The 25,567-nt window shown below is 41.1% G+C and overlaps 1 protein-coding gene across 1 annotated transcript in view; it reads right to left on the reverse strand.

The window, feature by feature from the left end:
• Positions 1-5,075: 5,075 nt before the first annotated feature.
• The window catches only part of LOC113407322 (protein PRRC2C-like), a 110,407-nt gene continuing 89,915 nt past the window's right edge, over positions 5,076-25,567 (reverse strand). The window contains exons 28-35 of the mRNA XM_026655704.1: positions 25,058-25,194; positions 23,516-23,750; positions 22,729-22,851; positions 20,552-20,770; positions 14,335-14,438; positions 9,603-9,729; positions 8,341-8,577; positions 5,076-5,502 (exon numbers count right to left, since the gene is read on the reverse strand). Of these exons, the coding sequence (XP_026511489.1) occupies positions 5,242-5,502; positions 8,341-8,577; positions 9,603-9,729; positions 14,335-14,438; positions 20,552-20,770; positions 22,729-22,851; positions 23,516-23,750; positions 25,058-25,194 (1,443 nt within the window). The 3' untranslated portion in view covers positions 5,076-5,241. The remainder of the gene's footprint in view (positions 5,503-8,340; positions 8,578-9,602; positions 9,730-14,334; positions 14,439-20,551; positions 20,771-22,728; positions 22,852-23,515; positions 23,751-25,057; positions 25,195-25,567) is intronic.

Here is a 25,567-nt window from a genome sequence, read left to right on the forward strand (position 1 = left end):
CAGTCCCGATATTTGGGGCTTTTTCTTATATAGGCTCCTATTACCCCCCCACCCTGTCCCGATTTTTCACACTTGTTGTCTGGTCACCCTACTGACACCCCACCTCACTAGCAGGATCCAAGTCAGGCTCATTTGTGTGTGGACGGAAGTCAGACTTGGGCTCAAACCTTAGTCAGAGCCGACACTTGGATGTACAGTGCAGACATACCCTCTGTGTCTAAAGCAGCCCTTCGTTTCTTTTGGCAACGGAAATTCTCAGGTCCCAAAGATTTCCAGCCTGTCCCCCAGCTTGGCTCAGCATCTCCTGGTGCCAGTCAACTGGCTGCTCAGAGCTGATTGGGTGCAAGCAGAACAGATGGCTTTGCTACCTGCTTAGGTACTTACAGGGCCACCACGACCCACAGTATCTGAGTATCTATCTTTAACGTATTTCCTCTCAACACCCTGATGAGGTAGAACAGTGCTGTTATCCCCTTTTGAAAGCCAGGGACCGAGGCAGAGGGACCCCAAGGCCCGGATCCTCAAAGGTATTTCAGCACCTAATGCTCAACAGGAGGGTTAGGGACCTAACTACCTCTGAGGGCCTGGGCCTTAGTGACTTACCCAGCAAGAGGCACTGTGGCCTACTGCTGGTGCTGTGACCCACAGGAAGCCTGTTGCCGAGCCAGGAATTGAATCTTTGTCTCCCTAACTCCACACAAGTGTCCTAACCATAATGTGATCCTTCCTTACTCTAGAAGACTTGAACTCGCTGTATGTCAGTGCTGCTCAGGTTCAAAGGCCACAGCCTGTCACCAGGAGCCACCCAGTTACCGTTGCTAAGCTCACACAATTAGATTTACTGCCGTACTTGGGGGACTCTTCCCTAGATCTGGTTTCTGAATCTCTAGTCTGACAAACCCCAGCTCCTGCAATGTAAACACATCTCAAGGTCTATCACTGTGCAGGAGCAATAACTGCTTTGTTCAGCAAGGGTCCCTACGCAACAGCAACCGGCAGAGTAAATGTACAGCAAACAGGCAAGGGTAGAGATTTGCAATGTCAACAGGCCTCCACTTCCTGGGATCACTACGCAGGGCTGCTTCGCACTCCTATTTACTAACCATCAGCGTCTCACTGATTGGCCATCTTATTGCAACCGGGTGCTGTGGAAATGGACTGCTGTTGCTGTAATCAGTGCGTAAGGCCACCACTTCTAGCAGAGGCAATTCTTCAGGCTGGCCTGGCTGTTGCTGCTGAGGGGCAGCTTTAGCCACAAGTGAGCTGCATTCAAAGGTCAGAACATTTGGTTATGGGTCTGCTCAGCCCTGTGGCCCCTTTTAAAAGCCAAAACACTTTTAAAAAGGAGATACGGCTCATCTGGACCTTGCCACGGAGAACCACCTGTGACACTGACAGCAACGATGGTGGGTGAAATTTTCAAAAGCACCTAAGTGACTTTGGAGGCTAAGGCTATATGATAGACTTCTGCCAGCACATCTGTGTCAGTCAGGGACACGAGCAGATGTGATCCGTGACCAACATCATTGTGCTAGCAGCAGAAGCTGCTAGCATAGGCCCAGTTATATCAGCGTAGCTTTTACCGGGGTAGCTTGTTTCACTCCTGGGGGATGGTGGCGGTGGTTTTACTATTCAGCTACAAAACACAGATTTACCAGTATGGCTGCATCCACACTAGCCATACTTTGTCAGTTTAAGACCCTGGTATAATAAAGCGCTCCTCATGTAGACATAGCTGAAGTCAGAAGCAGGCTCACAAATCACGTGGGTGCTTTTGAAAATTTAATCCTCTGGCTTGATCTATACTCAAAAAGTTTTGCAGCCATAGCTGTGCCCATTACAACGGGGAAGAGGGAGAAATTCACACCCCACCTGTTAAATCACACCACTGTTAAACCAATCACACTCCTACCTGTTAAAGCTATGCCCGCAAATGCCCTAGTGTAGACTCAGTTATATTGACAAAAAAGTCCCTTTGCCAGCATAGGTTTTTTTTGTTTTTTGTTTTGGAAACTTTGCCCATATAAGCTGCGCTTCCACAAGGAGGGTTTGCGGGTATAACTGCACTGGGCGAACCCTTTTGTATGGAGACAAGACCTTTGGTCTCCTATGGAATTTGCCATGACAGTATTTTTAATTTGATCGTTTGTGACCACGGTTAAATGCAAGCCCCATGGCTGAACAGGACATACCCACTTGCATATGTTTGAAAGGCGCAACTAGCAGGAGGAAGAGATGTATAAACTAGTACACCACTCTTCTTTTTGTCTGCTGGTTATTGCATCTTTAGTGTCCTCAGTCCCTTTTGCTGTAGGTCTATTGAACTGCTGGCTCTTCTTGTCAGTTACATGCCCCACTGGAAGTGCTCTGCATATGCTAACCTTCTCCCGGCTTCTACTTTAACTCTTTCCAAGCCATGGCCTTCAGTCTGGTTCCTTTTGGGTACAGGGAGGACCAATCTTTCCATACACTTTCCTCCAGTACCTCAACATGGCGTAACAGAACAGGCCACCAGCTTCTGCAAAAGCAGCTGCTGAAATCTTGCTATTGGCTTATTTCTTAATTCTGCAGTTTGGTCACATTCTTTGGAGGCGATGGACCCTAAGATAAATCGAGACATTTCCAGGTAATTATGAAGCAAGAGCACACTCTAGTGGCCAATTAAAGAACATACACGTATGTTTAACTAATTTACTATCATTTTAGGGATGCTTATGCTCAAATAAATTCGTTAGTCTCTAAGGTGCCACAAGTACTCCTGTTCTTTTTAATTACCTTGTGTTTCAGATGCCAGTTCCATCTGGCTGTTTGCAATGGAGGGAAGGATGTTGCAACTTGCAGGGTTAAAGGGGTTGAACATCTCGGCAGTCAGACACCATGCTGAAGACGACATTAGAAACACTAAGAATGATCAAAGCTTCTGGGTTTAAAGTGAATATTTGCTTTATACTCCTAAGAAGGGCTTCCAAAGGTGTCAGCTAATGGCACATTTTCATGCATTTTAGGTAGATTGTGTAGTGGTGAACTGGCTGCCGGAATTTAGAAAACCTTCATATAACAGCAGTTTGGGGAAATGAAATAAGTAATGTACTTGGAATTTTTGTACTTCTTTTACTACTCGGGAACATGTGTTTATATCGCGACCCTCTCCTGCATGACCTGGCAAATCATGATCTTGTGTTTAATGGTCTGTCACTATGAATGACTGCGGTATCTGAACGACCAGAATTGTCATTATAAACGGGCTATGACCTGATCCCTATGGGAGTCAGACAGGAATTCTCGCCTCCTATTTTACTCCATGAAGTGCACAATTGCCCAGAAGCATTATGGGAGGTTTATTTCATGCTCTTAAGCATCAGATATTGGCCAGTGCTGGAGGCAAGATACATGAAATGATAAACTAAGTCTGATCGGGTATGGCTAAGCTATGTTCCATTAGCTCTTCACTGGAGGATTAATAGGAGAGAAATGGACTGAGGGAGGCAAGCCTTGTTGACCATATATAAGCTGTTTTAGAAATTCAACTGCTATAAATTTTCTTCCTAAACCATAACGTATGCCATTCATACAGCAAAAGTGATACCTCACACATTCTTTTTTGCCTGTAAGCATGTAGACTAATGGATTATAAAATTACCAGGATACTTTATTTAGAGAATACTTTATTAGTTTCTGTAATCAAACCCATGTAAATAAGACCTTACATATTTAATACAGTGTATTACCCCTGTACAAATGGAAAAAAAATTAAGTTGAACATTTCTAGACCAATATGGCTGTTAATTTCTGTACAATGCCAACTCACAGTACAAGTGGGATACTTTTTTCCAAAGTTGACATCACAGCTAAAGTTTCCAAAAATTCAAATTATATATATATTTATATAAAAAGATAACCAATAGCGATTCACTAGGCATCAATAGCAGCAACAGCCTTTCCAGCTTCTGCAGTCATCTGAACAAAATTATACACATTAGACTTTCAGCGTACTTCCTTCCAAAAAGTAAAAAAACAAAAAATCCCAGAAAAAAACAGCAAATTCTGTTACTGATGTGGTACCTGGTGCCTTTTATTAGCTTCTCAATCATTGTCTGGAAGAAAACATTATTAAAAACAGCTCTGGTATAGCACAGTCACTACTACATATCATAAGCAGGTACAGGATATTTTACATTCACAGAAGTATCATACAGTACTGTCCTACAGCTATAATAATAGAGGATACAATTAAAAAGGCATTATTTGACTTGATTTCTACTTTCCAGCACACAGTGGGCAAGAAGGAGGTGCGATGCAGCTCTGACATAAGAATGCACCTTTTTAGATAAGGTTCTCTTTACTCTGATAAAGTTTCTCTTTAATCTAGCAGCACAGTTCTAAGTGCTCATTGCTCTATACAGACAAAAGCTGGAAACTGGTTAAAGACTACTGGCTTCATACAAGGATAGCCAAACAGAAGTGAACAGAACTCATTTGACTATTAATGCAATTAGGCTTTTAAATCCAAGGGGTGAATGTCTGAGGGGGTATGGGTGTAGAGAGTAGCGTGTGTGCCAAGCGACACTTTACTGTCGTGATCTAAATACATCATCATATCAAACAAAAGCAACAGCAGTCAAACACTGCCTTTTTAGGGAAATTTGACACAATGTCAATGTCACTAATTGTGTTCTGTTACTTTAGATGCCATGTGGTGAAGGATAAGCTACTCTATGTGACTTGCCAATTATATTAATTCCCATTTCTTTATTGCAAAACAGCAGCCTCTCAAGTCACTGAAGTACTAAAAATAACACACCTTACTCTGTCCAGCACTGTCTGTCTTCAGACTGCATGACTGGAGAGAGACAGCTTATAAAAGATGAAATAGCAGCTGAAGAACAGCAGAGCATGAATAAAAGAGTATTCATCCTCCCAGCTCTTCAGCCACCTTCTCCCCTGCTGTGCTATTTCCCATTATGTATCTGGATGGCATACAGATGTGTATGTCAATATACCCACATACACTCCACCAAAGGCAGACCTCATGCTATGTTAGAGAAGCTGCAAGCCCAAAGAGACTGAGGTTTATTGGACCTGCAGCTGTTTATGTCTGTCAATGCCAGTAGCGTCTATCTCCCTTTATACTGTTTGGAGCCATGAAGGGATAGAAGACTATTGTTTTGCCCTTTGGGCTACGGGTTCACGCTGCTGTCATCTCTCACCCCGCCCTGCCCCCCAGCTTCATAGAAACACAGACTAAGATTTTGTTTCTTCTGTCTTGATTGCCTGAGGTTTGATTGGTCCAGTTCTAACAGGTTTTGTGGTGGCAGCAGGCGCAGGGGTGGGCTTTTCCTCCACTTTGTCCTGGCAGACCCCTGAGGAGTCTGTCATTGCCTCAGCGGGTTTGCTTCCACTTTCGTCCACTTTTTGAGCTTTGCCTCCTGTTGGTTTGCTCGGTTGTTGCTGCTCAGAAAAAAACCTGTGTGTGGATTGAAGAACCTCTGCTCTCTGTTTCGCCTTAAAAAAGGGAAAAACACACATTTACTGATAGAACTTTAAGATAAAGGTATTTATTTCTTGTAGGGGTTACATTTTAAAAAGTTTCATGACCAATCAGATCGATCAGGATTTCCCCAAAGGGCAACATCTTGCTATGCTTTTAGTTTCTTCCCCAGGCACCTCTGGGCTTGAAAATGCCTTTCAATATAAAAATAAGTGTAGTGGTATGCCCAATCTTCCCTTGCCCTTCCTGCAGCTATTTCTAAACACCTTTTCCATCTTGGAAACATTTTGCTGACCTGGATCCCACTAAGTCCAAGATCTATTTTTAGGGAATGTTTAGAAACTCTGAAAACTGCAAAAAATCTTCAATTATAAATAAGTGTTAGACATCACAACAACATGCAAGCCCTTAATGTAAGTGCTCCTAGTACACGCCCCCCTCCCCCCCAGCCTTGTCTGACGCTGGGAACTTTGACATTGTCACCCAGTTGCTCTAGCACTATTGTGACTCTGTCAGTACTAACAAGGGTTGTACAAGTGCAGACCAGCTTTTTGCCATTGCATCTTCTAGACTTCTTCTGAGCAGGGTTATGTGACAGCGGCAAAAATGTTGGCAACTGGCCTACACCAACCATCCCACTGTCACTAGAGCAACAGTGGGAGAATTTCAGAAAGTCTACAGTGCCAATACAGCCATAATGTCCAGATTCAAATTCTCCCCACACCTGAAGACCTCCCACCACTCCCCTCACAATACACAGAAGCTGTTGCCTAGGTTGGGTTAATTACTGTTTCTCTCAGGCTATATATACACTCTACAGCTTAAGTCAGTATAAGCTATGTTGCTCCAGGGTGCGAATAAGCCACCATCCTGAGCGACATTAAATTATACCGGCTTACTGTGGACAGCAGGAGAGCTTCTTCCAACCGACACACCGCTGCTTGTGGGGGCTGGAGTAATTAAGTCGATGCGAGAGCTCTCTGCCATTGGCTTAGAGAGACTGCACTAGCAGCGCTACAGTGATAGCCTCAGGTACTGCCATTTTCCCAGGCTTGCAAGGTATGTAATTTAAGCCACTTGGTTACACGGTGCAAACTGCAACTTTACCCTCGCTCCTTTCTCTGTAAGGAATAGCACTATGCCGACTAACGCATGATTCTATAACCCTTATTCACACTGAGCAGCACTCATACAAATGCCCACTAAAGTCAAGGGACTGCTCATGTAAGTGCTACTCAACTCCAGTAGGAGTTGCACTCCTCAGGCCCTCTGCAAGCAAGTCCACTGTACAACACAAAAGTAATATGCTATCAAGAATGCTATGCATTTATAAGCAGGACCCCAAAGCACTCTGAATATGAATTAAGCATCAATACTCCTGTGGATAGGTATTCTATCGATTTTACGGATGGGGCAGAGACAGATTGCCTTCCCTCCGTGTAAGAATGGGAAAACAACCCAAGAATCCCAGCCCCTAGTCTACTCTACTGTAATGACTAACCAATTTTTCATGCAAGTAATGCAACCAACATTAATATTTATTAGTGATGGACCAACAGACTGTGGAACTAGTTGCATTTTAAATGAAGCAGCATGGGGACTTAAAACTCCTCTGTGCAGATTTGTTTGTTAGCTAAATCAGGATGTCTGAATGCTTTAATCACAAGTGACAAGGAATGACAGCAATGAATGTGAAATAATCATTTAAAGAATGTATATGGGGAGGTACAGAAAAACAAGACTATGTAAGATTTATGTTTGCTGTCTTTTGAGGGCAAACTCAGATGTGACTGGCCTAATTCAGGATCAAATTTTATAGACGGATTAAGAACTAGTCAATTCTGGATAACATTAAGCCTAATTTGTTAGAATTTTGGACTAGCTGTAGCCCTATATAGGTAATTACTTACAAACTAAAAATATCTACAATTTAAGTGAAGGACAGTGAAAGTAACATCTCCCCAAATGCCTATTTTTTTTTTTTAAAAAAGCTTGTTACATTACTTCTACAGACACTGGAAGTTCTGTAGTACAGTTCCCAGACACTGGAAGTGGCAACACAACTGAAGAAGAGTTCCTTTAGATGAAGTGCTATCCCCATGGGTAACTGATTCTGCAGAATACATGCAGATGTGTAAAGTGTATTATAATCTTATGGTGTCCCCACACAGACTCCCTGTGCCATTGCATCTGCTTCAGGAAATAATATCTTGCCTCATCATGAAGGGTCCCAAAGTGCTTTACAAGTTTTTATATATGTTGATTCACATCATCTACTACTGAAATGCAGCCACCTCTTGGGTGGAATATGCCAGCTGTTTAAACAGTTTATAACAGGAACTGAGAAATAGGGAAAATATAATTCGGCCACATTACCAAAATTGGAAGTTGGCCAGTACACTTGGGGCTCATCTGGCTACACTCCCCCCCGCCCCCTCAAAAAAACCAAAACAAAACATAAAGGTTATAAGAGACTGAGTGACCACTAATAGTCAGGACCTTGGGTTTTACATCTCATTCAAAAGATGCAGTTTCCTGAAGCCTAAACCTCAGATTTCCCTCAAGAATGATAATTGTTTCATGGAGCCATTGGTCACAAAACCACCTGAGAATGGAAGCCTGCTGCCAATCACTATAGTTGCAATTCTTTAATAAAAAAATTAAAAAAAAAAAAAAAAAAAAAAAAAGGGTGGGGGGTAGTTTTAGTTTTTAGTCTCTACTAAGACATAAGGCCTGGATAAAGTGGTTAAGGGTCCAGAGGCATCGTAAGACATAGTTCATAGACACATTTTTGCCCTATGAGCTGTCAAGACTGAACTGGTGTTAACAGCACTGCTGTTCAAAATACTAACCTTTATGTCTTGTTCAGCCTTCATCGTAGCCTGGGCCTGATTGCCTCTGACTCCAGATAGTGATACACAAGGACCTCTGGCCACATGCTGTAAACGAGGGTGGCTCATAAGGCCTGTGGTCAGCTGAGGTGGCATCTGACTAGCCAGTGCCATTGGCGGCCTCTGAACAGGCGCTGGGAAGGTGTTAGTATGTGGGGCTCTTACCAATGGAGGGATCAGGTTAGGCTGAGAGAGAATCTAAGTGGGGGAAAAACAACAACAACAAAAAACATTTAGCCATTAGAAAATTGCCAACCAGATCATATGTTGGCTTCTCCTTAGAGGGGGAAAAACATGCCTGCTCTGCCATTAAACTAATGTCAAGAAAGTAGGGGGATTTTTTTCTCTGTTAAGACAGGCCAAGCTTGGACTCTAGGAAAAATAGAACCCCCAAGATGATGCTGTTGTGCTTAAAGTGCCCGAACAACTCAAAATTCTACATAAAAAAGTGGGGAAAAAAACCCCCAAAATTAAGGCATGTTACCCTAGCAAGGCAGCACCTAAGGCATCACTAGTGAGAAATTTCTCCCTGCACCTGGCAGCAATTAGTGAACCCTTCAATCAAAAAACCCAGACACAGAGATCCTTAAGTCAAACACTCTGAAACCAAACAGACGAATCCCAAAGAGTCCTTATCCACAGCATATATCATTTTCTCTCTAGTGGCTCAACGACATCCAGTTATAATCTGGAACAGTTACCTTTTTTAGGTGTTCACTGGAATTTTTTTAAAAATAAATCATACTTTGGAACACTTCAGAACTGCATCTCAGACAAACGACTAGGAATCTGCTTAAGTTTTTAGAATCTTAAATATGCACTGGGACCCTTCGGAGATACTAAGTCCCCCCACTCCCCTATAGTAGTGTGTATAGAAATGAAGTTGTCTGGAGCTGTGTGGGGAAGCCTGCAAGGCACCTACCTGTACTAGAACTACTCAACCTAGTGCTATTAAGTGCCTCACTTTCAGATGCGCCGATGTCCCTGAAAATTAAAATGCACGAAACACCAGATAACCTGCATTAACTAGCAAGGTTAACAACAAGTTTGCATTTAACTTGAATTCAGTTGCTTGATAAACAACATTCTTTATTAAATTTAGGGCTTATACTTTTAATCCATCAAAATAAAAACAGTGCCCACAGGTGAGTAGAGTTATAGTCACAGGATTAACTGAGGTATAGAAAAGCAAGTTTGCTTTCAGGAAGCCATCAGTTTCCCACCTGGGGTGCGAATTGTGCAGGAAATGGCTGTGTCATTCTCACAGCAGCAGCTGCTGACTGAAACTGCTTCTGGTAGACAATGCTGTTCATTTTATTGGACTGGTTGTTAGGACTTGTAGAAGCGGCCCTTGAAAAGAAACCAACACCAATTAGAATCAAGACATTGCTATCATCACAAGGATGCTTTTGTAATTAGCACCTCCCAGCTGAAATCTGAGCTCAAAGGAAAACTAGCATCAGATATTCCCTAGCAACTATCATTAGGATCCTCAAGGCAAATGAAGCCAGAACCGTAGCAAGTTAATATGGCAATCCAAAGGGGAAACAGTTGAGAGTCAGAATTACTGAACAGAATGAGCAACAGAATACAGAAGGAAAGTAAATGTTTTGGTCACAGACTTTACCTGGTGCCCCCACTATAAACTATCTCAGACTCAGTAAGCAAGACTGTTTGCTGTGTGTGGCCAGGTCCTCCCCCCCCCCCTTCCCCCCCCCCCATTCCACTCCCTTTGTATTGTCTGATTCAGATCCTAAGCTTCTCAGCACTGGGGCCTGTGACATGCACCACGTACACATGCAGGACAGTTGATGCTCCCTAATTGTTTCCATTCTGACCTTCTCTCTTGCTCATAGCTTTCTGAAACTTTTGTTTTCAGGCTGAAGTTCTCCAGGTGTGGGATGAATTTTTTAGTTTTTGTGAGAAGAAAAACCATGTCCCTCCATTACCATTTTGTTCTGTAACGTTTTGAACAGCCAAGCCGAAACAGATGAAGTTTGAAAGTTGATTTTTTGACAATGCAACAGCCTTCACCGAGGAGTAGTGCATGGCCTCGGTCGTGAGGAAATGGGGTTTGATTTGCTTTAAATATCATGTATTAAACATGTGCAATATATTTTTGTTAAGATTGCTACATGAGCACTGATGCAGAGCATGTGCGTGTGCACAGCTAAACTAAGTCACCCGAATTGTTTTATTAGTTTAAGTCAGTTTATTCCTACAATTTTCAACCTGAACAAGTTTAAATTATTACAACTCCGTGGCTCTCTGGAGTCTTCCAGCCCATCTGCCCGCTGGCCCAATGAAGATGAGTGGGCCCGAGGCCTCCATCAATATACCTTGGGTTCTGCTAAGGTGTGCAAGAGAAGGGATCTCTGCAGTAGTCCATAAAGTGCATGGGACAGGGCATTTCAGTAATTTCTCAAATATTTCCTGATTTTACACATTAACTGCCTTTTCTTTGCAACCCATCAGAATATTGGTGTCATGAAGACTGATGCTCCTTTTAATATTTTCTCCCTCCTCACCCCATCAAAATCTTCTTGCAATGAAAAATTGGAATTTCCATTCAAAATCTGTATTAAACACTGAAGAAGTACAATTCAAGAGATATTGTCAACTCGAGTAGTCCATTTTCTAACTACAAAAGGTACAAAATTCTCAGTCCAATTACCATAGCGGAAAGAAACTACTCACAAATTTAGATGGCTTAATTTGCATATCTGAGAAAACTGTGTAGCTAGTATTTTCTCCTTTGTATAAAGCAACTAGTTTCTATCTTGCTGAAAAGACCTTAAGATAAGCAGCAACAGAGGGTCCTGTGGCACCTTTAAAACTAACAGAAGTATTGGGAGCATAAGCTTTCGTGGGTAAGAACCTCACTTCTTCAGATGCAAGTAATGGAAATCTCCAGAGGCAGGTATAAATCAGTATGGAGATAACGAGGTTAGTTCAATCAGGGAGGGTGAGGTGCTCTGCTAGCAGTTGAGGTGTGAACACCAAGGGAGGAGAAACTGCTTCTGTAGTTGGATAGCCATTCACAGAAGCAGTTTCTCCTCCCTTGGTGTTCACACCTCAACTGCTAGCAGAGCACCTCACCCTCCCTGATTGAACTAACCTCGTTATCTCCATACTGATTTATACCTGCCTCTGGAGATTTCCATTACTTGCATCTGAAGAAGTGAGGTTCTTACCCACGAAAGCTTATGCTCCCAATACTTCTGTTAGTCTTAAAGGTGCCACAGGACCCTCTGTTGCTTTTTACAGATTCAGACTAACACGGCTACCCCTCTGATACTAAGCTAAGCAGGGAACTGAAAATCCCTTGAGAGTCTCTCCCCTCATCCCTATCAGGAAGGTTTCAGGAAATAATATTAAAAGGCCGCTCGATCAGAAACTGGAATTATTCAATAAAAATCAGAAATGTCAAAATTAAAGTTGCACTTCAATGCTGAAGGCTTAAATGTTTTTAATTTAGTAGGCACATGCTCAAACATAGTACTGTATACATTTTCCCCATGAATCTTAGGATACACATGAACTATTAAATCAATAATTGTATAAGAAAAAAGATTACTAACATGATGCTGAACATTATACTCTTAAACTTGTAGGAAAAAAATATGGTAGTACTGTATTTAATACAATATAATTGAAGACCACCTTAAACGCACACATACAAGGGGGAAGAGCAAGTGTGTGCATATGCTCTTAGCTTTGGCATTTCCCAATTGAGTACGTAATTATGAAATAATATACATACATTTATAGGTCCAATCCTATAGTCTTGATGCAGCCAAAACTCCCAAGCCTCTCAATGGGAGTTTTGTCTGCTTCAGAACTGTCACATGAGTAAGGATAGACAATTACAAAGATACAGGCAATGAATCAGTACTGTAATCACAATTTTTTTTATTTCTGAATAAAAACAAATTACCTTGTGTTACACACAAAAAAACAAGGAAGCAGAAATGCTCTTCGCACAAAACCCTAAAACATTCCCAGACAACTGACTCTGTACATAAGCATCTTAACACAATTATTGTAATCTAATAGAACATTAAGCTTCAATGACTGAAACCAAGCAGGGATTTTGGAAGTGAAGAAGAGAATATATATGGCAGGTTAATTACCTGCCCACTAAATTTCAGCTATCTTGATGTCAACAAGCTATGTACCAACAAGTGTGAATGCATTCAGAACCTCTATAGCCACAATATAATACAACAAACAAAAAAACTTTGGGATGATTTGAGACTATTTTAAAAAAAATCCAAGTAGTTAGATATTAAGGGCACATTGAGACTAAGTGGGCTCCATTCAGAACCAGACTTTTGCCCTTACAGGCCATACATTCAGCAAAGACCTAGGTAGTAGCACATGCCTGCGTCAACACTAGTGACATTAGGTTATACAAATGCTTGGGACAAAGATATACTTATTTCCAGGACACAATCAGAATATGTCAATACAAAAATGCTTTGAGGTTGTTCACCAATTGACATAACATTGGGGATCCACCTGAGCTCCTACATTGCATTAAGGGGGAAAACCACAGTCAAGTAAAATGGAACAACTAAAAGAAATATAACCTCCTGTTAAAATAAAGCGCACAAAACACTGAGGGCTGATACAGGTGAGATGTCCACATTGTGCAAAAGTGAATCTGAATTACAATTCATTTGTAGTCTTCACAGGCAATGTATGTTTACATTCCTCTGAAATCTTCAGAACTTTCTAGCTCTATTTCTGCATTGTTTTTTAAAACTTTTTAGTGCCTGCAATTCATTGCCGCCTCAGTTTCTGAAAATGCACCCTTCTCCTTACTCCAGATGCAGTCAGTCTGGGTTATAATACAATCTATTTCAGGCCCAATAACTGGAAAAAAAAACCTTTCCAGAACCAAAACCTCTTCCTCTCCTGGAAGTGTAATGGAGAGGTACAGTCTGAAGTCATTACAATCTTCATCCCCTGTATGTTGAAGGAGTGGAAAATCCTACTGGTTCTTAGTAATTTCCAAATTTTCACATACCAGAAGATTAGTATGAAATAAAGAGGGTCCTCTCCTTTTGCTACTTTTGAAATCTCTGGCCTGATGTAATACCAATTCATGTAGGATTTCTTAAATTCAGTTGTTCAGACGGACAATAAAAAAACCCACAAAGTACTTCAGATTTTTCATTAACTCCTAGTAGCCATAGATAGTTACAGTATGTCCTGTTTTCTAGCTTTTTCTATTAAAGGCTTTCCCCTCAAGTAGCATTGTGAGCAGTCTCAAAAAGCTGTGTACCGGCAACATAAATCTCAACTTTATTAAAATTTCCTGCAAAATCTGCTACACTTTTTCCTACATCAGCCAAATAAACCTGCAAGCCAGTCTACATACTAATTTCAGAGTTTAAGAACAGTTTGTAAATCCTGCAGTGAAGTGAAAGACTCCATCAGAGTTGCTGTCATTATGTTTACTTTCTAAGGCATGGGGTTTTAAGAAGGGCTTTAGTTTATGCCCTAAGTAATGATGACAACCTTCAGTGCAGGTAAGAGAGTTCTACCCTTAAATTGAATAGATTCTAAAACCTATCCCAGTGCCATCCCAAAGTCTTTTCTGTCACTAATGTGTGTCTTTTCGCCACTATGCTCCCAGGAATCACTTCTAAAAACTGTTCAGTGTCATTTCAATTTCATTCACAAATTAAAAAAAATAAACGTCATGTTTCAGGGCAGTACCCTTCTGGCATAAGCGTTAGCAGACCTGATGACATACTGTAATGCTGCACTAAGATTGTTGAGTGTTTAAGCATTATCATTTTGAAGTATTCATAGCCTTCACCCTCCCCCATTAACATTCATCTCTTTCAAAGAATTGATTGGTCGTGCATGAGCAAACAGCTAGTTACAATACTTAATATAGAACTGATTTTATATGAAATTCTGAGCTTAAAAAGGCTCATTTACCGGAAAGGACTGGAGGTTGGAGTGGTGCTTCTACCAGTAACTGGTGGAGTTCCTGGTTTAACATCAATGCCGCTTCCAAAGGCCTTAAGATCCATTTCTGACATCTGGAGAAAAATTATTAACAGCAGTTTAGCCCAAATGCATCACTTGTGGTTTAACACAAGTGCATCACTTATAAGGACAATCACAAATGGCCCATTCTATCCAGGCTGCTATTACGATGGGGGAAAAAACTAGTTGCTTGCAACCGAAGAACATCCAAGCACATCCAAGTCCTTCCCTGCATGCAATTACTCCTCATGACAGGGAAAGAGGTTACTCACCCTGTGCAATAACTGTAGTTTGAGATGTGTCTCCCTATCGAAGCTCCAACTTTAGGTAAGCATGTGCCCTACGTGTCTCCGATTAGAGATTTTTATTAGCAGTGTCCATTCAGTCTGTGCACATTCTACTGATTTCCTCAAGCCCCATGCTGAGGCTATATTAGGCTGTACAGGTGAACCGCCCTCAGTTCCTTCTCCATTGCTGAGTCTCAGAAGGAAACTTTGAAGCAGAGGGAAAGGAGGATGGGTAATGGCGCACCCAGAGGGGGACACATCTCAAAAAAGAGGTTACTCACTCTGAGCAGTAACTGTTATAAGTAGTGTCCCTATGAGTGCTCCACTTCAGGTGGAGCAGTAGCCCCATCAGGAGGGGGAAGCTTCAGAGTTGAGTCAATTACAGAGGAAAGAAATGCATTGCTAACTGCTGCATCAGATCTGGAGGCATCGATTAAAGCAGAGTGGAGAAGGTATGTACCGAAGACCACGTAGCAGCTCTGCAGACTTTAGCAACTGGGACATTTGTCATCTTGTTGAGTGAGCTGACACACCAACAGGAGATTGAGATGCTCACAGCAGTGTAACAGGTTGTAATGTACCCAGAAATCCATTTTGAAAGCCTTTTGATCTGTTTGCAAACTAAACCAACAGTTAGTGGAGTTACTAAATGGTTTAGTCCTATGTACATAGAAGGATAATGCTCTTCTGACATCTAGAGTATGGAGCACAGTCTCCACACTGGACTTGTGAGGTTTCTGAAAGAACACTAGCAGGTAAATGATCTGATTCAGATGAAACTCAGAGGACACTTTAGGAAGGAACTTGGAATGCAGACGTAAGGAAACCTTATCCTTGTAGAAAATTGTGAAAGGAGGATCTGCCATTAAGGCCCCATCTCTCTGACTCTGTGGGCTGAGATATTAGCAACCAGGAAGGCTGTTTTCATAGAGAAATCCGATAAAGAGCAGGTTGCCATCAGTTAGAGGGAAGACTTATAAGACTTAAGAACCAAAATAAAGGTTCCAAACAGAAGTAGGGACTTTCACGGAGAGATTTCCCAAGCCTTCCATGAACCTTGCAGATGTTGGCTGAGCAAACAGGGAGAACCCCTCAATAGTGGTATGAAAGACTGTTAAAGACTGCCAGATAAACCTTGAGAGAACTAAGTTACAGCCCTGCTTTCTTTAGATGTAGCAGGTACTCCAGAACAAGAGGAGTGGGGCAGAATGTGGGACTGTCTCCTGGAGTTCACACCAGCGACTAAATCATCTCCACTTGTGAAGGTAAGTATTTCTGGTAGAATCTTTCCTACTATTTAGTATGTGCTGTACCTCTGCAAAACAGAACAACTCTAGCCCCATGAACCATCAAGGAGCCACGCCTTGAGGTGAAGAATGCTCAGAATGCAACAGTCACCGGCATCCTGAGAAAGGATTTGAGGCATGATTGGGAGACTTGTCGTCGTACAGCGAGCTAGATGAAACAGGTAAGTAAACCATGCTTGCCTTGACCACATCAGGGCTTAGAATGACTCTGGTCCTCTCCTATTTGATTTTGTTAACCATTCTGAGGATCAAACACATCCCTCAGGGAATTGGGACCTAAACTCCCCCTTGAATAAAAGAGGTGGCATTTTCTTTTTGTATCTGTTGCAAAAACGTCCACTTCTGGAAATCCCCAAATCTGAAAAATGCCAACCAGGTTCTGGAGATTCAGCTCCCATTCGTAGTCTTGAGATAAATACCTGCGGAGAGCATCAGTCATGACGTTTTGTCTGCATACAAGATACATTGCTGGGATTCCTATGTGATGTTTTATGTACTAGTTCCATAACCTTATCGCTTTGGGATCGAAGGAAGGGGATCTCGTTCCTCCCTGCCAATTGATTTAGAACATGCAGGCCATGTTGTCCATCATGATCCTTATGGATCTGTGCCTGATGAGAGGCAGAAAATGAAGGCACGTATTCTGACTGCGTTGAGCTCCAGCAAGTTGATATGGAGGATGGTTTCTTGGGTGACCATTTGCCCTGTACTATGAGAGCACCCAGGTGTGCCCCAGTGTTCCCTCTAATTTTTCCCACCCATGTGTGGAATGAATTTTGTTATGTGCACCAATATGAAGGTGATGTGTGACATCACCTTCATATTGGTGCACATAACAAAATTCATGTGGTGGGGGTGTGGCTGAGGGGTTCAGAGTGTATTGGTCAAGGGCCAAAAACCAACCCCCTGAATTTAGAGAAGGAATTATAGCTGCCAGAGAATCACCATCCTGAACTTCTGAGGCCTCACGAGTTGGTTTAGGAACCTTAGATCTAGACTTGGTCTCCACCCTCCGTTTTAATTTGGTAAAAGTAAATACCCCAGTAGAAGCCTCTCCTCCATGCTGACTGGGGACAAGTTCTATTGCTCCTAAACAAAGAAGGGAATTTATTTCCTGTCTGAACAGGGACTCATGAGAGGAGTCCATGAAGAGGGATGGAAAAGTGGAATGAGGAGGCTGGAGGTAAGTAAAATGGATGGTGTAGCATGATATTATTTCCATCACCCATTTGTCCAAGGTGATACACTCCCATGCTGGTTGGAAATGGGAGAATTGGTCTCCAAATGGAGGAAAGTGGGCAAAACATTATAGTTGGCAAGCGAACAGAAGTGGGGGGTTTGAACCTTTGAACATCCCGTCAAAACAGATGCTGATAATGAAGGCTGCTGCGTAGACACATCAGTTGGGTTAGAAGGTCTCTTTCTTTGGAAGCTGTCTCTTTCTAAGAGGTTCTGTTGGTCTCTGAAACCCAGAGAATTGCATCAGACCAGATCTTTGAGCCGTTCCTGATCTACTAAACTTCCTTTTGTTTGCAGGTGTGTAGACACCTAATGAGTGTAACGTGGCCCCACAATCCTTAAGGGTACGCAACGACTCATTGGTGTTTTCTGCAAACAGACGGAGTCCATCAAATGGAAAGTCCTCTATCATATTCTGGACTTCTCTGGGGAAGCCAGATAGCTGTAAACCAGGAAGCCTTGATCATCACCACTGTTGTAGAGATAGAGTGGGTTGCACTATCTGCAGCATCCAGAGTTGCTTGAAGAGATGTTCAGGCCAGTAATTGTCCCTCAGCCACTGTGACCTGAAACTGGTCCCTTTGGTTTGGCGGAAGTGTTCGACAAGCAATGCAAACTGTTTACAACTACATAAAATATACTTTGCCATCAGCACTGGGTAATTTACAATATGCATCTGTAGGGCTGCCAATGAAAAGGATTTTCTCCCAAGCAGGTCCAAGTGCTTCTGGTCTCAGTCATATGGGGTGGACTTATAATGATGTTGCTTGCCTGGTTCATTAACTGCATCAACCACAGAGTGTTAGGTGGAGGGTGGGAAGAACAAGAAAGAGTCCTTAGTGGACACGTAATTTTTTTTTTTTTTTTTTTTAAATTGGCCCTTTTACATGTTGCCCCTACTGTAGCTGGGGCTTGCCAAATGGTTTTCACAGTTTCCAGGAGAGCCTTGTTGATAGGAAGGGCAATTCTGGATGGTGTTGCAGAGTACAGAGTATACAACATGTTGCGTTGGGATTATCTGTAGGGATTCTGCTACCTGCCTAACGAGATCCTGGAACTGCTGAAAGTCATCTGCCATAGATGGAGCAGGAGGCACTACAGCTTCACCCGGAGAAGATGACAAAATGGTAGCTTGAGGAGTGGCTTCTTCATCTGTCCTAGTTTCTTGGGCTTAAAATGTTTTCTCCTGTTGCTGGGCAGGAGAAGCTTGAGCCTCCCTACCATCCCAATAGCCAACTCTAAAATTAACACATTTGTATGGGTGGTGAGTGTTTGGGCACCCCTATTTGGAAAACAGGTTATGCAGCACGGGAAGTCCATATCAGGGCTCTTCCCTGGAAACTGAATCTTGGCAATTATTCTTTGTAAAGGTAAGCAGGAACTGTGCACAGCCTTCTGTACAGTAGGTCCTGGAGTAAAACAGATCCAAGCTGGCAACCAAGTCATCTTTTGCCCCGGACATACAACTACGAGACAGGTTCTGTCAGCTATTTAGACACTGCCTTTTAATAATGGCATTTATCAGGGTGCCAGTTGCAAATCAAAACAATGGGTGAACTTAAAACTTTTACTATGCTCCAAGCAAAAAAGTCTAAGACATTTTAATGCCAACTTTATGGAGGGTGATCGGTTTGAGGCATCAAAATATATTTTTTCAGTTATTTGAAAGTTGTTCTTAGAGATTCCCGGTAAACTTGACTCAAACACCTCACCTCTATAATTCCACCTCGTCAGAATCCCAAAGGTCAGGGAAAGGGCTCCTAGACTGGGATTGAGCCAGGTGCTCTGATTCTGAGTGATCATCTGTGCCTAGACTCCACCTGATGTGCTCTACTATTGCTGTCTCCAGCAGGATTAAAAACTGTAGAATACTTTATACTAAGTACAATTCCTCTGCATCTGCTGCAGAAATCACTAACTTGTCAATACCCTGGCACAGAACTGTTTTTCAGAGTCCAAGATCCCTTTTTAAAATGGCTATTTTCCTAGCTTTATAAAAAATATCTTCCAACACAAACCATAGTCCTGCCTTTCTGAGCACAAACAGCCTCAAATCGTGGCCCTGAAGGTGTGAATTGCCCCTTTCATCATCCATATGAGTTAACTCAAATCTAAAAATTAATTTAGAATGTCAACTATTTCACTGATCATTTTAGCAAAATCATCCAACTAATGTCCTTATCCCAAAGTTATGAACTGTCCCACATTCCTCCCCAGATGCCAAAAGCCCAAACTGCCCCCTATACAACTTCCAAAATGCCCCACCTCTCTTCCAGCAACTTCTAAAATGCAATTATGAATTGTAATACAAAAATGTGTGACACATTGCCTCAGTAAACACAGAGCTGGGATCAGGAGCACTGCTACTAGAGATACTGGTAGAGATATAATTGGGGCCATCCTTATCTTCAGAATGTCTATGAGCTGCTGTTTCTGGTGATACCAACTGCATGGGATGTGCAGTAGTAGTACCATCATCATAAGCTACACATCCCAGTGTGGATTTGTCAACTTTTTTTAAAAAAAAAAACCTGAATCTTATAACCCTCTCTCTAAAAGTGCAAAGTTTCAAAAAGTTCAATGAATAGATGATTGTTGGGGGTGGAATAGATCTGGACAAGGAGAAGAAGTCTGGAGATAAATGTGAGAAGTGAGGGACATATGCTTGTTTTGTTAAAAAATTATATGTTTGCTGTTGAAGAAAAAAAATGTAGAATACTTCACGTTGTTGTTTTAGTTAAAGATCTGTCAATTCCTCATAATCCCAACAGTCAAAACGTGAATTAGTGTGCTGATCATCTACTCTTAATTACTGAAACCTTTCTCCTCCAAAGCTCCAGAGAATTCAACCTGACTACATATAAACTCATATCTTATCCCATAGCTCCTGACCCCTCTGATCTACCAATACCACACTCAATGCCCTCTTCGTCTGTTTCTGCCCACCTATGTGTCATTTACTGCACTGTTTCCTATGTAGGGAAATGCCCTTGTCTGCCAAGCCATCATCATTTTATTAAAATCCCTCTAAGATGAGTTTCTTTCAAAATGCCACAAGAAGGAAATTAATAAAAAAACAACCTTGCCTGAACCACCAAGATATACACAGGGCTTAAAGTGCTCTACCTCCACATGCCTTTCCAATTGTTTGCTATCCTAGCCCCTTTTTATCATACCATGTCAAACTAAATTTTAAGATCATCTGGACAGGGACCTCAGTTCTTAAAAAAAAACTGCCAACGTGCTCACAACACTGCTGGATGCTGTAAAAATAGTGTACATTAGTAATGGAACATTTTCATTATTGCACTATAGGCTTAAATATGTAATTACCTTTCCAGTAGCAGCAATCATGCTGTGCTGAGTTCCTGCAGGGATCAATCCTCTGAAAGGCTGGCTTACTTGTGCAGGCCTACTCAGATTCTGAGCCTGAGCCTGTGGTGGGGCGTGCTGCAGTGGAGGCTGTAGGGACTGGGGTAGAGCAATTAGTGGCTGTCCTGTGGATCCAAAGTTGGGCAAAGAAAGCTGTGAGCCTGGTAAAGGTACAGTTACCTGGAGACAATAAGGAAATATCAGTACCACAGTACAAGCTTAATTACTTAACTATATCAAGATGGCTTAGTCATTAAATTATATTTCAGATTAAATTATATTTCACTTAATTAGTGAAACTATCACCCAGAGGGATGCAGGCAAATAAATCTCTTAATTTGTTATGTAGAGATTTTATAATTAGTTCTTTCTTAATCCATTTGGATAGTTGAACTTCAGAAACAGTTACAAATGCATCAAATTATAGGTTGGGTCCTAACTGTACTATCATTTCAACAGCACTTCACAATAAAGGAAATTGAACTCAACTGATAATTACAAGATAGTTACACAAATGGCAATTTTCCATCAAACAGCTCAAATGATCAAGTTGTCTGCTGGGTATCAAAGTTAGACTTTACTTGCCAAAGAGCACACAAATGGAGTTTTAAGGTTAAAAACAGAAATGATAGACTATTATCCAACCACCTGACGACACCTTTTTGTATTAACAGGGGTCACCGTAACCAAATGTGCACACTAACAGCTGGATGGAAGTGATAAGGACTTGAAAATATTAGTCAGTCAAGTAATTATGTTAGTTTTTACATCTAATCTGTTTGTATGGTGCATAATCATGAACCCCTCATCCACCACACACACAAAAAATGTTTTGAGGGCCTCTAAAAGAATGATACAATATTCTCTAAAGTACAGTGAGTCAAGTTTAAAATCAAGATTTACTGTAAGCAGCATAATGTTGGTTACAAGTAGCTATTTCACCAGAACCTCTGAAAACATTAAACATAAATACCCATAATTTTGACTTCCAAAGTCTTTCATTTGGAGGGGATATTAACTTTTTAGGATACTTCTAATCTACCAGATGATGGATTTTGCACTGTGTTTCAACAGGATTTAAAGTTTGTGGAGGTTTCCCTCATTCATACGGTTAATGTTTGACAGACTTGTCATAAAATAGCCAATTGTTTGCTTATGTTACAAATAAGTGTTAGAAACAGTTTATAAAATCTAAACCTTAAGTTGTCAAAATGTGAGCCACTGAATGGTACTAGATTTGCAAACATCTCACCGTGCTTGCACAAGACAAAATCAAAATTTTTTTCCTAATATAATCTTAAATTCCTTGGAAATACTCTGGCACCACAAACTTCAAAACTGGGAAGTGCTACAGAGCCACAGGATAAGACTAGATATACACAGGTAAGTATGACAGACAACTCCGTGCAAACTCAATCAACTTTGCATATTTGGGGTACACACATTGGTCCCCCTGGAAATGTGACTGGTCTTATAGGTTTCAGCTAGTCAGTGATGAGCCATAAGCCATCATTAGCAAACAGGCTATTTTGTTTGTCTGCTCTCTAAATGCCGTAATTACTTGGCTCTCTATGAAAGCGCTATTACCTCTGACTTGTTCCCATGAAAGACAGCAGATACTCGTATTACTTAACTGTTATGTAGGGTATTGCTTCTACTATCACTAGACCAGGGGTTCTCAAACCGGGGGTTGGGACTACTCAGGGGGTTGCGAGGTTATTACATGGGGGGGAGGCAGGCTCACAAGCTGTCAGCCTCCACCCCAAACCGGCTTTTCCTCCAGCATTTATAACGGTGTTAAATATACAAAAAAGTGTTTTTAATTTATACAGAGGGGTCGCACTCAGAGGCTTGCTACGTGAAAGGGGTCACCAGTACAAGTTTGAGAACCACTGCACTAGAGAGACAGGGGTGTAGGAACACTCTTTTGCCACTTATACAAGTGCATATTAATGACTTAAGTCTATCACTTGATTTTCTTGCAACTTGTGTGTTACTATGGTGGCTCTATTCTGCAAATTCTCAGCTCTAGGATCATGATCTTAAAATTTTTATTTTCCTACGTTTAAGTACACAATGTCAGAAAAAAACAGTCCATAAAATTGATAATAAAAAGAAATGCAATTTAGGAAATTTACCATGCCATAGTTTACCTGCTGAAGAGCACTGGGAGACTGAGCTGTATTATAGAAATTGCTCTGGCCAGGCTGTTGAACTTGTCCAGAATATAGACTTGAAGCCTGGGTGAGAGTAGCTCTGGCCTGGAAAGAAAGAAAGATTGACAAATTGCAACAGGATACCATTAAATTACTATCAATAACCAGGATTACTAAATGTTAAGAGCATGGCAATTTATTCTTGATTTAAAGTCAGTTCAATTGCAAAATTGCTACAGCGTAAGAAGTTGGAAAATTAGAGACATTTCAATTTGTGGTGAAGCCTCCATTTCTGTTTAAAACAATCCAAACACAGGACAGTGTCTTTATTGAAAAGTCAAGTCTTTATGTCTGTAAGTTGCAGAGGTATCCTCAAACTACATAGTTTGTTACAACTGAATTGGAATGTTGGGGCACAAAACAGATTGCCTGGTAAAGATGATGAAAAGAAACCATTAAGATTTCCTGTAATGTGGCATCAATGCTGCCTAGATATTATAGAGATGGGCATATCCGAATACAGATGAAACACGGTATTACAAAGGTCTTGGGGTTTCATAAATTTCAGTTTAAATACAAATTTCAGTTAACAGATATGGATATTTGGCATCTCACCTATCCAAGATGGTTAGAAGCAGGTCTGAATAATACAGAGTCCAATACCTTAATACTATAAAATGCAGTGTATAAGAAAATTCCTCCAGTATTCTTTATCATTATTTGCTCCAATAAGTGATACAGACCTCAACTTGAAAAAAAAAATTCTCACCTGGAGAAGATGAGTATCAATGAGCTGAGAGCCTCCTAGTCCTGAAGCTTGACCAAGCTGATGTTCATACAAGATGGGAATAGGCTGAGTGTTAGAAGTCTGTTGAAATGCAAGACTTGATTGTGCCTTGGCAAGTTCCTGGTGCTGCACTGTTGGGAAATTGTGTAAGGCTGTGCCAGACAGAACTACTGGTGATGGTTGAGACAGACCACTTTGCATAAAAGCTTGCTGTGATCTACAAAAGAATAAGTAGTGGTTTAGACTTTAGTTTGCATTACAGATACAATATATGAGAAACTGCCTTTGAAATTTAAAATACAACATTCTTTTTATAACAGAACTAGACCTTAATCAGCATTAAAATCAGAGATCCAGATATTCAAAATGGTTGCACACACAACAGATCCCATTGAAGACAGTGTGAGCTGCTGGGTACTGGTCCTGAATGTATGGGAAGTCAACTAAACTTCAGATCTGAAAAAATATTTTGTAAGTTATTTTAATTTCTTTAGTATTAAAGTATATTAAACTATTTTAAATTACATAGAAAAAATGTTTAAATTAATTGCACTGCCACATGTGAAATCTGTCTGCTTCCAGTTCTTAGTCTTTGTCTTGTAGCATCAGGCAGAGGGAGGTACTACAGAGTTTAGTAGCAGCACCTCAGCATGAAAAAGTGTTTTGTTCTCTTGACCACAGATGACCCTAAGTACATTAATTCTTTGACTCCATAATACCTACTCACTTAGTCACTGGGTATCAATGGGTATTTTTAACAACGAATGTTTGGTATTATCTGAGACATTGACTGCTGGGAACAAGATCCTTAATATTTAAATTGATATTTGGTTTCCTTGCTCATTCTCCCCATACTACTCATTTTGGGTTTTTACACAGGAATACAGCAAAGCACTACCTAAAAGCCTCTCTCAGCCAGCAGTCAAAGACTAGAGGCTGCTTTCTTAGCCCATCTGGAAAAATCTGCCTTAGTTTTAGGAACAGGAGGGAGTCTCACTATTATGAGCAGCATAGGATCTGCAGAATAGGAGTTCTACTCCTGTGCATATGGGACTCAACTCAGCTTCATTAAAGTCAATACAAAAGACTCCCAATGAAACGCTTAGGAGAGGCAGGAGACCGAGTTGTGAATGAAAGGATTTATGGACACTGAATTCAACAACATTCTGCTTGGCACAGTATTAGTGACATTTTGAATATGTGGATTTTTTGTGGGGAGTAAAAAGGGTGAGAAAATAAAATGTATAATGAACTCTGGCTGGTAAGTTAACTAGGGAGAGACCACAGTATTTCTAACAAGTTTTATTTTTGTAGGTCATCAACTGGTCCCTAAGCTTTGTAGTTCATTTTAAGTCAAATCTCTATTACTGGATCTCACGCCTGAATTCACAAACTAACAAGGATTTTAAGAGTTGCTATTAGGCTTCAATATTGGTCTGAAAAGGTGGGAGTGGTGAAAAAAAGAAATACTACAATGGATTGATCTCATTTGTTGCTTTTCCTTACTAAAGCAAAAACATTTACCTATATGGTTGTAAGGAGGAGCTGAACAATTCCTGAGCCTGGGAAACAGCAGGTGCTGCTCCTAAACTCAGTTGGGCTTGGTGTTGTCCTTGTAGAGGTGCATAGATGGGAATGGGAATCTGCTGAACTGAAGTGGGCTGTAACAAAAATAAATAATTAAATATCCAAGTGTAGAAACAGTCACATAAAAATCCTGGTAGCTGAAAATTGCCTAGTAAAAACCTTTAAGGGAAAAAATGCCTGTACCTAACATGCAATGGGATTTATAAAGGAATTAAGAGACTAAAAAGTAGCTGCACGTTAAACACAAAGGTTATACAGTGAACGCATGACAACTTTCTAAACTGAAAGTTAACTTTACTGAAGAGTTGACAGATTTGCCATTTCCAAATAAGTTGTAGAAAGAATCACAGTTCACTTCTTACTGAGGCAATGAACACAGCTATTTAAAGTTAATTTCTGTCTAAAAATTTGTTATGACAAACTTTACAGGCATTTGATTCTGATGAC

Source organism: Terrapene carolina, unplaced genomic scaffold (assembly GCF_002925995.2).
Source record: "Terrapene carolina triunguis isolate 2854851 unplaced genomic scaffold, T_m_triunguis-2.0 Scaffold210, whole genome shotgun sequence".
In the NCBI taxonomy this organism is placed as follows: domain Eukaryota; kingdom Metazoa; phylum Chordata; order Testudines; family Emydidae; genus Terrapene; species Terrapene triunguis.